The following is a 15,868-nucleotide window of genomic DNA, read 5'->3' on the forward strand; positions in this document are numbered from 1 at the left end:
CCAGAGTAATCCAAATTAAGGCACTATATGATAAAAGGGCCCTTAATTTCCTCTTCAGTGTTTGATAATCTGAGAATTATTTGATATTTATTTGGCATTTACACAGTTCTAGGTGGAAACAGAACTCCTCGCTTCAATTGTCTTATGTGCTAAAGGCGATTGTGGGAAGGGGTGGCACCATTGGGTGCCGTTGTGTTCAGCTGTCAGTTGTAGAGGAGAGAAGTCAGTGTCTTATATGTAGACCTCTTTCCATTCCAATCCCAAACTCAGTTAGACGGGTGCACTTAAGCCTCGAAGAAAGTCACATACGTTAGCGCCACCTCCTCAAGAATGATCTCTGGTTCTCTAAAGTAATGATGTGGAGATGCCGGCGTTGGACTGGGGTAAACACAGTAAGAAGTTTAACAACACCAGGTTAAAGTCCAACAGGTTTATTTGGTAGCAAAAGCCACACAAGCTTTCGGAGCTCTTAGCCCCTTCTTCAGGTGAGTGGGAATTCTGTTCACAAACAGAGCTTATAAAGACACAGACTCAATTTACATGAATAATGGTTGGAATGCGAATACTTACAACTAATCAAGTCTTTAAGAAACGAAACAATGTGAGTGGAGAGAGCATCAAGACAGGCTAAAAAGATGTGTATTGTCTCCAGACAAGACAGCCAGTGAAACTCTGCAGGTCCACGCAACTGTGGGAGTTACAAATCTGTGGGAGTTACAAATATTTGTAACTCCCACAGTTGCGTGGACCTGCAGAGTTTCACTGGCTGTCTTGTCTGGAGACAATACACATCTTTTTAGCCTGTCTTGATGCTCTCTCCACTCACATTGTTTCGTTTCTTAAAGACTTGATTAGTTGTAAGTATTCGCATTCCAACCATTATTCATGTAAATTGAGTCTGTGTCTTTATAAGCTCTGTTTGTGAACAGAATTCCCACTCACCTGAAGAAGGGGCTTAGAGCTCCGAAAGCTTGTGTGGCTTTTGCTACCAAATAAACCTGTTGGACTTTAACCTGGTGTTGTTAAACTTCTCTAAAGTAAATCAGCTGTTCTTGCACCTCCTCCAGTTGCCACTCTCAACACACTAGTTTCCATCAAAATGAATTGTTCCTCTAGTTTAGTGTAGTAACAATTTAAAACTGCTACACCTCAGAAACCCTATCGATTGGTGCTGCAAAAATGTATGATTAATGTATTGTGGGGTGGTGTTGAGTATATCAGAGTAGAAGTTTTTAGAAAACTCTTTTCAAATCATATGGACACTGTTTCAAAGCTAGATCTTTATTTTGTTTGTTTGCCAGTTCACCACATTTCGAATACTATTGTTTTCCTCCTCAGAAATGATTCAGAAAGAAAAATTTTCTGAAATTGCAAGCCAAGTTCGGAGACGGCCAAAATTTATCTCTAAAGAAGATGTGGAGAATAAAGTAAAGAGGTAACTGAAAACACAATTAACTCTTAAGGTTAGCAAGAATTCTTCATTGTTCGTCCTTTGCTTCATCTTCTGCTTTCTTGGTAAGTTTTAGTGTTCTCTGAGGTGATTAATGGAATGCTTTCTAGCTCAGGTAGGTATTGGAAGCAGAGTTAAAACTAACCTAAAGTTTCTTTTGTGCTCTCCCAGGAATGTGTCCTGATCTCATGTTTCCCAGCTTTTCCTGTTATCCTTCCATTTCCCCAGGAATGTACCAATACAAGCAAAGTCCTTGTACATTAGTCCTTCCCAAACTTTTTCCCAGTGTGATCTCATTTTAATGCTTCAGACTTTGTGTGACCCCAAAGTGTAAATCTGGGGTGCACAAGAGTTGTTGACGGAGATGGGGGAGTTGGGGGGGGGGGGGGGGATGGGTGGTGGGGGGAAGGGGGTGGTTTAGTTCTTGACCGGGGGTGATGGGGAATAGGATTTGAGATTTGACTGTGGGTTGATAAAATGACACGTAACAGTATCTTGAATTTTAAACGTATAGGATTCTTATTATAAATGTAATAGAAACATAGAACATAGAACAGTACAGCACAGAACAGGCCCTTCGGCCCACGATGTTGTGCCGAGCTTTATCTGAAACCAAGATCAAGCTATCCCACTCCCTATCATCCTGGTGTGCTCCATGTGCCTATCCAATAACCGCTTAAATGTTCCTAAAGTGTCTGACTCCACTATCACTGCAGGCAGTCCATTCCACACCCCAACCACTCTCTGCGTAAAGAACCTACCTCTGATATCCTTCCTATATCTCCCACCACGAACCCTATAGTTATGCCCCCTTGTAATAGCTCCATCCACCCGAGGAAATAGTCTTTGAACGTTCACTCTATCTATCCCCTTCATCATTTTATAAACCTCTATTAAGTCTCCCCTCAGCCTCCTCCGCTCCAGAGAGAACAGCCCTAGCTCCCTCAACCTTTCCTCATAAGACCTACCATCCAAACCAGGCAGCATCCTGGTAAATCTCCTCTGCACTCTTTCCAGCGTTTCCACATCCTTCTTATAGTGAGGTGACCAGAACTGCACACAATATTCCAAATGTGGTCTCACCAAGGTCCTGTACAGTTGCAGCATAACCCCATGGCTCTTAAACTCCAACCCCCTGTTAATAAAAGCTAACACACTATAGGCCTTCTTCACAGCTCTATCCACTTGAGTGGCAACCTTTTGAGATCTGTGGATATGGACCCCAAGATCTCTCTGTTCCTCCACAGTCTTCAGAACCCTACCTTTGACCCTGTAATCCACATTTAAATTAGTCCTACTAAAATGAATCACCTCACATTTATCAGGGTTAAACTCCATTTGCCATTTTTCAGCCCAGCTTTGCATCCTATCTATGTCTCTTTGCAGCCTACAACAGCCCTCCACCTCATCCACTACTCCACCAATCTTGGTGTCATCAGCAAATTTACTGATCCACCCTTCAGCCCCCTCCTCTAAGTCATTAATAAAAATCACAAAGAGCAGAGGACCAAGCACTGATCCCTGTGGCACTCCGCTAGCAACCTGCCTCCAATCTGAAAATTTTCCATCCACCACCACCCTCTGTCTTCGATCAGACAGCCAGTTACCTATCCAATCGGCCAACTTTCCCTCTATCCCACACCTCCTTACTTTCATCATAAGCCGACCATGGGGGACCTTATCAAACACCTTACTAAAATCCATGTATATGACATCAACTGCCCTACCTTCATCAACACACTGTTACCTCCTCAAAAAATTCAATCAAATTTGTGAGGCACGACTTGCCCTTCACGAATCCGTGCTGACTATCCCAGATTAATCCGCATCTTTCTAAATGGTCGTAAATCCCATCCCTAAGGACCTTTTCCATCAATTTACCAACCACCGAAGTAAAACTAACCGGTCTATAATTACCAGGGTCATTTCTATTCCCTTTCTTAAACAGAGGTACAACATTCGCCACTCTCCAGTCCTCTGGCACCATCCCCGTGGACAGTGAGGACCCAAAGATCAAAGCCAAAGGCTCTGCAATCTCATCCCTTGCCTCCCAAAGAATCCTAGGATATATTTCATCAGGCCCAGGGGACTTATCGACGTTCAGTTTATTCAAAACTGCCAGGACATCCTCCCTCTGAACATCTATTTCCTCCAGCCTATTAGCCTGTAACACCTTCTCTTCCTCAAAAACATGGCCCCTCTCCTTGGTGAACACTGAAGAAAAGTATTCATTCATCACCTCGCCTATCTCTACTGACTCCATACACAAGTTCCCACTACTGTCCTTGACCGGCCCTAACCTCACCCTGGTCATTCTTTTATTCCTCACATAAGAGTAAAAAGCCTTGGGGTTTTCCTTGATCCGACCCGCCAAGGACTTCTCATGTCCCCTCCTAGCTCTCCTAAGCCCCTTTTTCAGCTCGTTCCTTGCTAACTTGTAACCCTCAATCGAGCCATCTGAACCTTGTTTCCTCATCCCTACATAAGCTTCCCTTTTCCTTTTCACACGACATTCCACCTCTTTTGTGAACCATGGTTCCCTCACTCAGCCATTTCCTCCCTGCCTGACAGGGACATACCTATCAAGGACACCCAGTATTTGTTTCTTGAAAAAGTTCCACTTTTCATTAGTGCCTTTCCCTGACAGTTTCTGTTCCCAACTTATGCCCCCTAATTCTTGCCTAATCGCATCATAATTACCTCTCCCCCAATTGTAAACCTTGCCCTGCCGTACGGCCCTATCCCTCTCCATTGCAATAACAAAAGACACCGAATTGTGGTCACTATCTCCAAAGTGCTCTCCCACAACCAAATCTAACACTTGGCCTGGTTCATTTCCCAGTACCAAATCCAATGTGGCCTCACCTCTTGTCGGCCTATCCACATATTGTGTCAGGAAACCCTCCTGCACACACTGCACAAAAACTGCCCCATCCGAACTATTTGACCTACAAAGGTTCCAATCAATATTTGGAAAGTTAAAGTCCCCCATGACAACTACCCTGTGACCCCCACACATATCCATAGTCTGCTTAGCAATTTCTTCCTCCACATCTCTATTACTATTTGGGGGCCTATAGTAAACTCCTAACAACGTGACCGCTCCTTTCCTATTTCTAACTTCAGCCCATATTACCTCAGTGTGCAGATCCCCCTCGAAGTGCCTTTCCACAGCCGTTAGACTATCCTTGATTAACAATGCCACTCCTCCACCTCTTTTACCAGCTTCCCTACACTTATTGAAACATCTATACCCTGGAACATCCAACAACCATTCCTGTCCTTGTTCTACCCACGTCTCCGTAATGGCCACAACATCGTAGTCCCAAGTACCAATCCACGCCCCAAGTTCATCTACCTTGTTCCGGATGCTCCTTGCATTGAAGTAGACACACTTCAACCCACCTTCCTGTCTACCGGTACCCATCCTTGACCCTGATACCTTCCCCAATACCTCACCACCCTCAAGACTTCTGGACTACAACTCCTTTTCCCACTCCCCAGACAAATTAGTTTAAACCCCCCTGAAGAGCCGTATCAAATTTCCCTCCCAGGATATTGGTGCCCCTCTGGTTCAGGTGCACCCCGTCCTGTTTGTACAGGTCCCACCTTCCCCAGAATGTGTTCCAATTATCCACGTATCTGAAACCTTCCCTCCTACACCATCCCTGCAACCACATGTTTAACTGCACTCTCTCCCTGTTCCTCAACTCGCTATCACGTGGCACCGGCAACGTACCAGAGATGACCACATGTTTTGTCTTGGCTCTCAGCTTCCAGCCCAGCTCCCGAAATTCCTGTTTTAAATCCCCGTCCCTTCTCTTACCTATGTCGTTGGTACCAATGTGTACCACGACTTGTGACTGTTTCCCCTCCCCCTTAAGAATCCGGAAAACACGGTCCGAGACGTCACGGACCTTGGCATCCGGTAGGCAACAAAACATTCCGTGAGTCTCTTTTGCTGCCACAGAACCTCCTATCTATCCCTCTAACTAACGAGTCCCCAATAACTATTGCCCTCCTGCTCTCCCCCTTACCCTCCCGAAACCTTGTTATAAATACACTAGGACCCTGGTTATTAATAACATAGGACTTTGTCCCGATCCGCCCCGATCGCTGGCCTCCCTCCAGCCCCGATCTAATCCCAATGTAATAGGATCCACATTATTGATGCAATTGGTCATTGATTCTTAAATAAGTGATTATTAACATATTTAAATTCTGATTATTAGCGTAATAGCATCCTGAAAATTAATCTCATGATCATAACCATTGACACAATTGGCTAAATGACTTCAATGCAATAGGATCCTGATTATTGCTGGGAAAAGAGACATGTGCCGGAATTCTACCGCCCTGCCCACCACAGAATCGGAGAGGGAAAGGGGCGGACAACAGAAATGTCCATTGACCTCGGGTGGGAATTTCTGGTCTCACTTGAGCATGGCCGTAAAATCCCGGCCATGCCGTCTAAGCTTTTTGTCTTGCACTCATCAGGACAGGTTGCAAGGATACCAACAATAAAGAGAACAACAATTCATACTGCATGAGAAGAGAATGCTGATTGGTTGGCAAGTGGACTCTGAGCGGTAGGGACATTGTCATGTTCAAATTCAAACCAAGCAGGTTCTGTATCTGACTCCCAGCACTTGGAGATGAGCCATGCTGCACACCCAACTGATCTTAAATTGGTTTTCAGTGTAATTCTTAGCAGGATCAGAGTTTATTGGCAAGTGTTGTCCAGTCACAGAATCACATCTAATTTCGGACACGATGGGCCCGGTTCTCCCCAGGAAAATTCTAAGTGCTGAATTGGCAGGAAAACTGGAAAATCACAATTCATTTTTCAGTGCGAGTTCAGACTCGAATCTCCCAAACTCTGTGCAATGCAGAGATCACAATCGTGAATATCATTAAAAGCTCGGGGGGCGGGGGGGGGGCAGGGCCTATAGACGCCAGAGTCTGACTGTCCCGGAACTCTGTGCCTACGCAGTGGCCCCCATCCGTCAGCCTCCCGTTTGCTGGCCAGCTAAATCGCTGGCCAGCCTGGGACTTGGCAGCGCTGCCCCCCCAACCTTTCCACAGCTTGATTACAGCCCCCACCACCATTCCCGGGCCAGCCCCGACCTCCGCCCCTCCCCCCTGTTCTGGAGTGCCCCGATCTCCGCCCCTCCCCCCAGCAGTGATGATCCCCTCCACCCCGGCAGGCCTCACCCCCACCCCGGCAGACCCTCCCCACAGAAGGCAGAACCCCCCCCCCCCCCCCGGGGGGGGTCCCCCCCTCCCCCTGGCAGACCAACACCCCCACCAGCCCGCCCCGATCGCTGGCCTCCCTCCAGCCCCAATCAAATCTCAATGCTGATTGGCAGCGGGACCCCCCACCCCCACTGATCATCCCTAAGCCCCGCCCACAGTAGGCCCTGCCCCCTTGGCACTGCCCGATGCCTGATGGGCAGTGCCAAGGTGCCCCCGGGCATGGGCACTTTGCTGCTTGGGCAGTGCCAAGGGTCACAGGCTGACACTGCCAGGGTGCCCATGCCAAGGGGACACCACCCCCCACCTCCTGACCTCTAGGGGGGCCCCCGATTGCCCCCACTTTCACTCCAGCGGGGTCTCCCACTAATTCCTCAAACGTGGGGAGCTACTCTAAACCCTGCCGTAGTGAAATACTCCTGGCGGGGTGGGAGATGCTATCGAGCCCGGAGAATTCAGTCTTGGGCCCAATAACAACATTTATACTGCATTAAAAACAGATTAAAACCTGTCTCCCCGCCGGTTTCCAGCATGGTCTCGACTGCGCCTGCTCTCCAGCGGTGGGAGACACGCATGCATCGGGAATGCATGTGCGAATCCCGCAAAATGGCCGACACGCGCATCCTCCAACCTGACGCGCCAAAAAACTAGTGCGTCGCAATGGGAGAATCGGACCCTAAGTTTAGAATTTTGCACGCACAAGCTGGTTGGATACGGTCAGTACTATACCTGTGTTGAACAGCCAAAGGTACGTGCTACACTTGTCACATATATTCACACATAGGGCCCGATTTTACCATTTTCATTCTAAGTGCTGAATCGGGGCGTAGTACAGATCCGACTTAGAAATCTGCTTTCAGGCGCCCCCATACGCTCTCAGCCATCTCCAGTCCGATTTGCGCTGTGGGTGGGGCTTAGTGCTGCCGGAACAATTGGAGCTCTGAACCGCGCATGCACAGTTAGAAAAAAATTGGAAAAAGCGCACCCGTGCCAGATCGCTCCCGAGCCGCAGAAAGCGGAGAAAGCAGCCCAGGAGTGAAAAGCGGGAGCGAGGGTGTATCTCGGGGTGGGGGGCGCAGATGGATCTCTGGTGGCGGGGGGGGGAGCAGATGGATCTCTGGTGGGGGGGGCAGATGGATCTCTGGTGGGGATGCGGGGGGCGCAGGGGGGTCCGCTGCCACTCTGCGGGCGATTGGTGGGGGGGAGGAGGGCAGGGGTGGCGATCGGTCTGGGTAGCGGGGGTTGGTGGATAAGGGGGACAGTGATGTGTGTGCGTCCCCCTTATTCACCCCCCACTACCCAGACCGATCGCCACCCCTGCCCCCCTCCCCCCAACCGATCACCCGCAGAGTGGCAGTGGACCCCCCTGTGCCCCCCGCACCCCCACCAGAGATCCATCTGCCCCCCCACCAGAGATCCATCTGCCCCCCCATCAGAGATCCATCTGCCCCCTCCCCGAGATACATCTTACCTGCCTCCCTCCCCCCCCACCCCCGAAGACAATGATCTGGCCTCATCTCCCTCTCCCACCCCCCCAAAACAATCATCTGGCCTCACTTCCCCCCCCCCACTCCCCCCCCAAGACAACAGTCCAGCTTCACCTCCCCTCCCACCCCCCCCCCCCCCCCCCAAGACAACGATCTGGCCTCACTTCCCCTCCCACCCCCCCCAACACAACAATCCGGCCTCACTCCCCCCCCCCCAACAATGAACTTGCCTCACTCCCCCCCACAGAGAATGGTCTGGCCTCACTCCCCCTCTCCTCCAGAGGAACATCTGACCCGCCTCCCCCCCCCACCCAGACAACGATCGGCCCTCACCCCCCCACCAGACAATGATCGGCCCTTCCCCCCCGCCAGAGATATATCTGACCCGCCTCCTCCTCCTCACCCCTCCCAACCAGACAACAATCTGACCTCACTCCCCTCCTCCCCCCTCAAACCAGAGAATGTTCTGACCCGCCTCCCTCCTCCCCCCCACCACTGATCTGAGTCAGAGAGCCGTTGGAAGCTCTGAACGCGCTCTTCAGAGGCTGGAGCACCCGACTCAGACTTTTATTTAGCAGGTCCGTAAAAGCGCGGTACCGGATCGGCAAACGCGGTGGTAAAGGGGGAAATGCTGATAGAGTTGGGCGGGCAGTTCATTAATTCAATTTAAATGCATGCAACTGCATTTAAATCGTCGTTGCGCCCGATTTGGGCGCGGAACGGATCCCCGCCATTTGCGGGTCTCGGTAAAGTGGCGATCTGCACGGCCGTGGGTGCAGATCGCGATAAAGGCCTCACACCCGACTTTACCACGATTTTGCGCTTGAAAACGGGCGCAAATTGTTGGTAAAATCGGGCCCATAGTACCTTGTCTTTTGCAGGCAGAAGGAGCATGTCCACACTTTGCACCTTTTATCAACTGAACAAAAGCTTGACATTCCCTGATGCATTCTCTTTGGCAATGCCTTGACCAACCAGAGTTGACCTGTCTTGTTTGAATTCGAACAAATGCTTGGCAAATTCCCCACTGCATTCCCCAAGGTAATTCCTCTACCGTTCAGAGTCCACTGCCAACCAATTAGCCCCCCCCTTCTCACGTAATATAAATTGCTGTGCCCTTACAGTTGGTAATCATGTGATTTGTTGAATGTGGGATGAAAAGCTCGGACAGCACTTTTCGTTTTTCAGTCAAGCTAAAGTTCAGTACTACCGTACAACTATCATTATTCTGCCTATTAATATTATAGTAACCTGAATCTTAAAGTAATATGATTCGGAATATTAGTGTAATAGGACTCTGCATAATGATGTGATGAGATGCTCATTATTGATGTGGTTTGATGCTGATTTTCTGATTATTAAAGCAATAGAACCATGATTATCAATGCATAGTAATCCTGATTATTGATGCAAGATGATCCTGATTATTGAAGAAATGGACTTCCTACAAAAAGGAACATCCACCTTTTTACAGGTTTATTATTGGAGTAGCAATCAGACCTCAGAGAGCATTATGTTAAGCCATTCCCACCAACAAAATAACTGTAAGGATATAAAGGGACGTTAAAGTGGGGCTATCAGTAATCAACCTGAACTCCATGCAGCCAATTCTACCTTCGATCTCGGGACACCAGTGTCTCATCTCGCAACCTCTCTGGGTGTCACGGTCTACAGTTTGGGAAGCCCTGTTGCACGTTTGCTGCCTCACCTGTGCCCATCTTCCTGCAACTCTCTGAGTTTCTCCAGTCAGGCTTCCACCTCTACCATAGCATCACAGTGGCCATAATCAAAGTCACAAATGATAGGCTCTGTAATTGTGAATGTGGTACAGTATTTCTCACTGACCTCTTTACAGCCTTTGTTATTCCTGCCATTATTATTCTCCTCCAGTGTCTCTCCGTTGTTTAACACAGTGGGACATCCCTCGCTGGTTCCACTCTTACCTATCAGAACACATCAGAGCATCCCTGGAAATATCTTCTTGTACTGCCCCTGTACTGTAACCAATGGAATAGCCCTTAGATCTGTCATTTTCCCCTTCCTTTTCCCATATAGTTGCTGCCTCTTGATGGCATTATTTACAGACAGTAAATAATGCCATCATCAGCGTCTACAGATAAGCAAGTAAGTACTTGTAATCTTATATGACCTCAGTGTGTCCCAAAGGAATTAAGAATTGGGCAGGCAATATATGCCAATGGAATCCAAAGTTGCCTCTTTACCATGGCTGTTAATCACTTCATTGCCTATGTGCTATCAGGTTGTCGGTCTGTCATCCAGTCTTGGTTGAACTGCAGTTTTCTCTAGTTGAATAATGGGAATGCCAAAACCATTGTCTTTGTCACTGTAAACTTTCCAAACATTTCAGTCCTCCTTCCCAACCACGATACCAAACAGAACCAGACTGTTTGCCACTTCAGTGTCACGTTCAAGCCAGATGTGAGGTTCCAATGCCATATAATCTCTATCACAAAGACCTTCACCCTGTTGTATCTTAACCTTCCTCCCCATCCCCGACTCAATTTATTGTTGAAACCCCCACTCGTGCCTTTGTCACCTCCAGACCCAATGGGTTCAATTTTGGTTCCATGGTCAGATTCTGATTCCGTGCTGAATTCTGGGTCAAGAACCTAGATGTGGCCGTGGTAGAACCCTGGAGGAGATTTACTAGGAGGCAATTAAGTGTGGGCTTTTTAGTCGGGAGGGCCAATAAGAGTGCTCCAAGGCTCAAGCAGCTAGCGGTCTCAGTGGGAGAGGTGCATGTTTCTGCTGTAGGCTCAAAATGGAGGCATCCTCGGAAGATGATAAATGATACAAATAATATTGTTGCCACAGCTGTCTTCCTGATCATAGTGAGGAGCAACCCCTCCAGAGAATGGCACGAAGGTTGCAACAATATGAGCATTAACAACATTTGCACTATTCTACCTCCCCTCTTCAAGCCCTTGAAGTTAGATGTTCCAGCGGTCTGGAGGTCTTCTAACCTTTCCACATCCCATTCACCGTTCTGTCAGGGGAGTGCTCTGCTCTGGTCCTGGTTGTTGTCTTGGAAGTTGAACTGGCATTTGGGTACGGTTTCATCCATTTCTTCCATTGCTTGATGTAAAGCCACATCTGCTGGCCTGGCTAGTTTGGCAGTGCATGGTTGCTGTTACCCTTGAGTATTTCTTAATGGGAGAGACAAATATAGTATTCATCTACTTGCCATAGTGCCTTTTCTTCGTTTTCCCTTTAGGCCACTGGGAAGCTCACTGAGCCTGAGGACGAGCATTCCTGTGGTGAGATGTAGTTTGAGTAGCATGCTCACCTCCGTTGTTGATGGTGCGAGACTGATACAAGGTTTCAGCATCCTTTGTGATTCTGGCGTGCTGGCTGTAAGTTGTTGTGTGTGCCCAGTGGTTGGAGTGTCTACCAAATGTACCATCACCATAGTTGGAGGTAGACGTTTCTCAGATGTTTGATTCTTTTCTGGTATCACTTCCATCAGAGGTGAGATGTAATCTTGTGTGCAGTCTGACCACTGGGACCTGCAATGATAATGGACAAACTTGCTCTGCAAAAAAAGAAGAGAGATCGCAGGTGAAACCAGAGTCTAAATTATTCTGGTGTTTGAGGATTTGGGACTGTGTGGTGCTGGCTGACTAATGACAGCGTAGTCTTGACATCTTCTGCCATCTAGAGGAGCTCTAGGGCTATGCAGGTGTCCCTGTTGAGAAGAGAGGCTTCTCAGAGAACTGGTTCATCAATTCTGTCAAAATGGCACGAAATTCATTTTGCCTCACATTATAATGCTCGAGAGGAATAAACTCTGACCGCAGGGATTCTTGTGACATATGAAGGGAGGCTTCAGCAGGTTTTCCTTTTAAATATGGAGCTCCAGTACCTCGCCTTGAGTTGTTTAGTAATTTAGCAGAGATTGTTATACTGTTCTGCCATTCTGCTGTTTCAGGTATTCTTTGATTCCGTCGTGTTGCCAAATGGTAAAGGACTGTTTTTGAATCTGCTTCTCAAGGACAATTAGCTAATCTTTCACCTGTTTATTTTCTTGTTCAACTCTTGTCCTAATCTGTGTGTCTGTGTGTAGCTTTTTATCAATGCTGAGAGCTCTGATGCAACTTTTTCTGAAGTAGCACTCACCCTCTCTTCCAATTCCTCATGTTTTTCCAGCAGCATGTATTGGTTTGTCAAAGAGTCTTTCAAGGCAATGAGCTCTTGTGAATGCCTTTCTTGTCTGCTGTCGTGCCTGGCTGTACTTCAGACTGAGTTCATGTAACTCTGCTTTCAGACAATGATTCTCTGATTGTACTTCTGCTTGTTATAGACCCGCCTGACCCAGGGCTTTTTCCAACCACTGGTACAGTTCTGAAAAGCAAATCACTTGGGACTTCAGGCTCAGGCTTCCCTTAAAGATAAATCACTGGGGCTGTCAGAAAGTTCTGTGTCTCTGTGGCACCCTGGTAGCGTGCTTCTGCCTGAAGAAGAAGGGTCTGCAATGACTGCATTGATCGGTTGGCCACTGCTAAAGTTTATTTATTAGTGTCACAAGTAGGCTTACATTAACGCTGCAATGAAGTTACTATGAAAGTTGCCACACTCCAGCACTTGTTTGGGTACACCGAGGGAGAATTTAGCATGGCTAATGCACATAACTGACATGTGTTTCAGACTGTGGGAAGAAGCCAGAGCACTCAGAGGAAACCCATGCAGACACTGGGAGAACGTGCAAACCCCACACAGTGACCCAAGGGAATCGAACCCAGATCCCTGGCGCTGAGAGGCAGCAGTGCTAACCACCATGCCACTTTGCTGCACTGGTTTAATTTAATTGGCATTGCGAGTCAGGTCAGGTAGAAAAGAGCCCCAGGCTTGCTGTTTAGGAAATTGGATGGTCACAAGGTACCCAAAGTGCACAAAACTAATTATTAGTCTAATTTGTTCTTCTCTTTTCTGCACTCAAGGCCACATATTGAGACTCAAACTCGGGGATTGCGTTTCTTTCATTTATACGAAGGCTTAATAATGAAAATTGGACATATAGGACATCCTATAAGCTGGGAGGGGATGTGCCATGCACTGACTTCACCCTGCAGTGGTGTAAAGAACATTTCGGATGTAAAAGAGCTAGCAAGAAGTAGAGGCATTTTAATAAGGTTTTTTCTGTGTTAGTTCTCAGAGATGTTTATGTCTGATCCTGAATTTTTATGTTTTCCCAATGTATTTGGTATTTTTTGCTTGATTGCTTTAAGTATTTTTTTCTTTTATTTGGCATTACAAAACATTCAAATGCTTATGTGGAAAATCTCCAGAAAGTCCGCTGTTGATCAAGCATTTGTAAAAAATTAAACAGAAAAGGAAAATGTAAAGCTGACAATTCAAGGAACTCTTGCAATGTAAGTGTCCCCTCCAGCTTAGGAAGAACAGACGATCTGATTGGAAGCCATGTATCCTGTGCCAATTAGCAGGAACATTTAAAATAGTCATTGTCTTTCAAGTGTCCCAATTGCATTATGTTGATGGGTGACGTGGGAGAAGGTGAAAGAAGGAATGTCAATGACCAACAACTAGTAGAAGCTGGGCTCACCAAGCTTACAATGCCACATCAACTATCTGGGTATTTTTACATGAACGCGATGTTGAGAAAGGGACTTCATCCATGGGAATTGCATGTTGGAAGTGCGGGCCTTCACTAAGCCGCAAGTCCCATCTGCAAGTCCCTGTATGTCAACCATACTGTCACCAAGAGCAAGAGACCCTTTAGTCTTTTGGTCAGCTCAGGGGTACTTACGCAGCTTTGACATGAGCTGCAAAAGCATTTCTGACGCAGGGCCAATATTGCCAACGACAGCCTTCTTTAAATATTGCAATAAGTTTTGCTCCATCATTTAGATAACCTACCATGCTCCTCACCCACTCCTCTATGTTTTGATTTGCTCCCTGCATCAATACACTATGTGTTAGGAGCTCTCTGAATAATTAATCGGGCCAATTCCAAAGACAATCAGCGGGCTAATCCTGTAGGAAGTTGGTTGATGTTTAGCTTGTTGTTCTCTGAGACTAAACCTGGAATACAGAGCTAGTCTCAGCAATGATGAAACTTATCATTGATTGTTATAAAAACCCAGCTGGTTCACTCACATCCTTTCGGGAAGGAAATAAATCATCCTGACCTGGTCTGACGTACATGTGACTCCAGACCCACAGCAATGTAGTGGACTCTCAACTGTCTTCTGAAATGTTTAAGGGCAATTAGGATTCAGCAACAAATTCCTTACCAGCGAAGCTCACACCCCATGAAAAAATAAAACAATCCTCCAAAAATTACTTATTATGCTAAACGTCAAGGCTTGAGTTGAAATTATAATCAGTCTTGGGAGGTACAGTGCTCTGAGGGTGCATCGGGTGAAATCTGTTCAATATAATTTCAACCCAGCTAATCGAGGACACAGATATAACATAGTTTACCTAAATTTACAAGAAAGAATGATTTCCTGATTGTTGTGTTGCTGGCAAGGAGTCTCTCCCAATGGCCTGGTATATAGAATTCTAAAAGCTTACAGTACAGAGGAGGCTCATGGCTAGACCAAATTCAAAATTAATCCCAATATTTCATTCTGTCCACATTATATCTTTATGAAATGTTTATCCACATTTCCTTTAATGTTCTCTACTTCAATTACTCTCTGTGTGATGAATTTTCTCCTATTCTCCCTCCTGGAATAGAATCATAGAATCCCCACAGTGCCGAAGGAGGCCATTTGGCCCATCGAGCCTGCAAGCCATAGGAAGTTGTCTTCCTCTATTCACTCCATCATATCCATTAACAGGAACAGTATAATATGATAGAGTTCATTTAGAGTTCTACTGGTTATCTTCCAATCCCCATCTATTTTGCATATCAAAGGAGGAATTTAAATTTACTGTCAGATTCTCTAGAATCTCCCCTCTGGATTTGTCCATAGCCTAGGATTCATGCCATGGGAATATTACGTGTTGAAATCTGTTAATGAAAATTAATGTTTGGAAAATCATGGGCAATGCACCTTTTTTAAAATTCATTTGTGGGACCTGGGCGTCACTGGCTGGCCAGCACTTATTGTCCATCCCTCGTTGCCCAAGGGCAGTTGAGAATCAACCACATTGCTGTGGCTCTGGAGTCACATGTAAGCCAGACCGGGTAAGGATGGCAGATTTCCTTCCCTAAAGGAAGGAAATTAGTGAACCAAATGGGTTTTCCCAACAATTGACAATGGTTTCATGGTCATCAGTAGATCCTTAATTCCAGATTTTTTAAAAATTGAATTCATGTTCCGCTATCTGTCGTGGTGGGATTTGAACCCGAGTCCCCAGAACATTAACTGAGTTTCTGGATTAATGGTCTAGCGATAATACCACCAGCCCATATGCAATATTCCAACATGCCTGGAGGCATACTCAGTGAATGTCCTCCAGAACGTTTAAGTCTCAGCCTAAGAGATCAGAAGGATGATTGTTGTGGAAAATTGGTGCAGCAAAAGGTTTCAAGGTTGGATTGTGTGGAAGAAGTTTACTCTTCATTTTAACCAGCTTAGCACTTGACCTGAGATTGTGAAGTAGGATAATGCATAGGAACATTCACTCGATATCTCTCCTGTCATGTATTAAACTTGGGTGTGTTTGATTAAACTGATGCCAAAAAAAA

At 46.6% G+C, this 15,868-nt stretch overlaps 1 protein-coding gene across 1 annotated transcript in view; it reads left to right on the forward strand.

Annotated features, from left to right (window-relative positions):
* Positions 1-15,868, forward strand: part of LOC144499101 (protein mono-ADP-ribosyltransferase PARP12-like) — a 65,784-nt gene that overhangs the window by 33,898 nt on the left and 16,018 nt on the right. Inside the window, exon 8 of the mRNA XM_078221178.1 lies at positions 1,339-1,435. Coding sequence (XP_078077304.1) covers positions 1,339-1,435 — 97 coding nt within the window. The remainder of the gene's footprint in view (positions 1-1,338; positions 1,436-15,868) is intronic.

The sequence above is a fragment of the Mustelus asterias genome, chromosome 9 (assembly GCF_964213995.1).
Source record: "Mustelus asterias chromosome 9, sMusAst1.hap1.1, whole genome shotgun sequence".
Classification (NCBI taxonomy): Eukaryota; Metazoa; Chordata; class Chondrichthyes; order Carcharhiniformes; family Triakidae; genus Mustelus; species Mustelus asterias.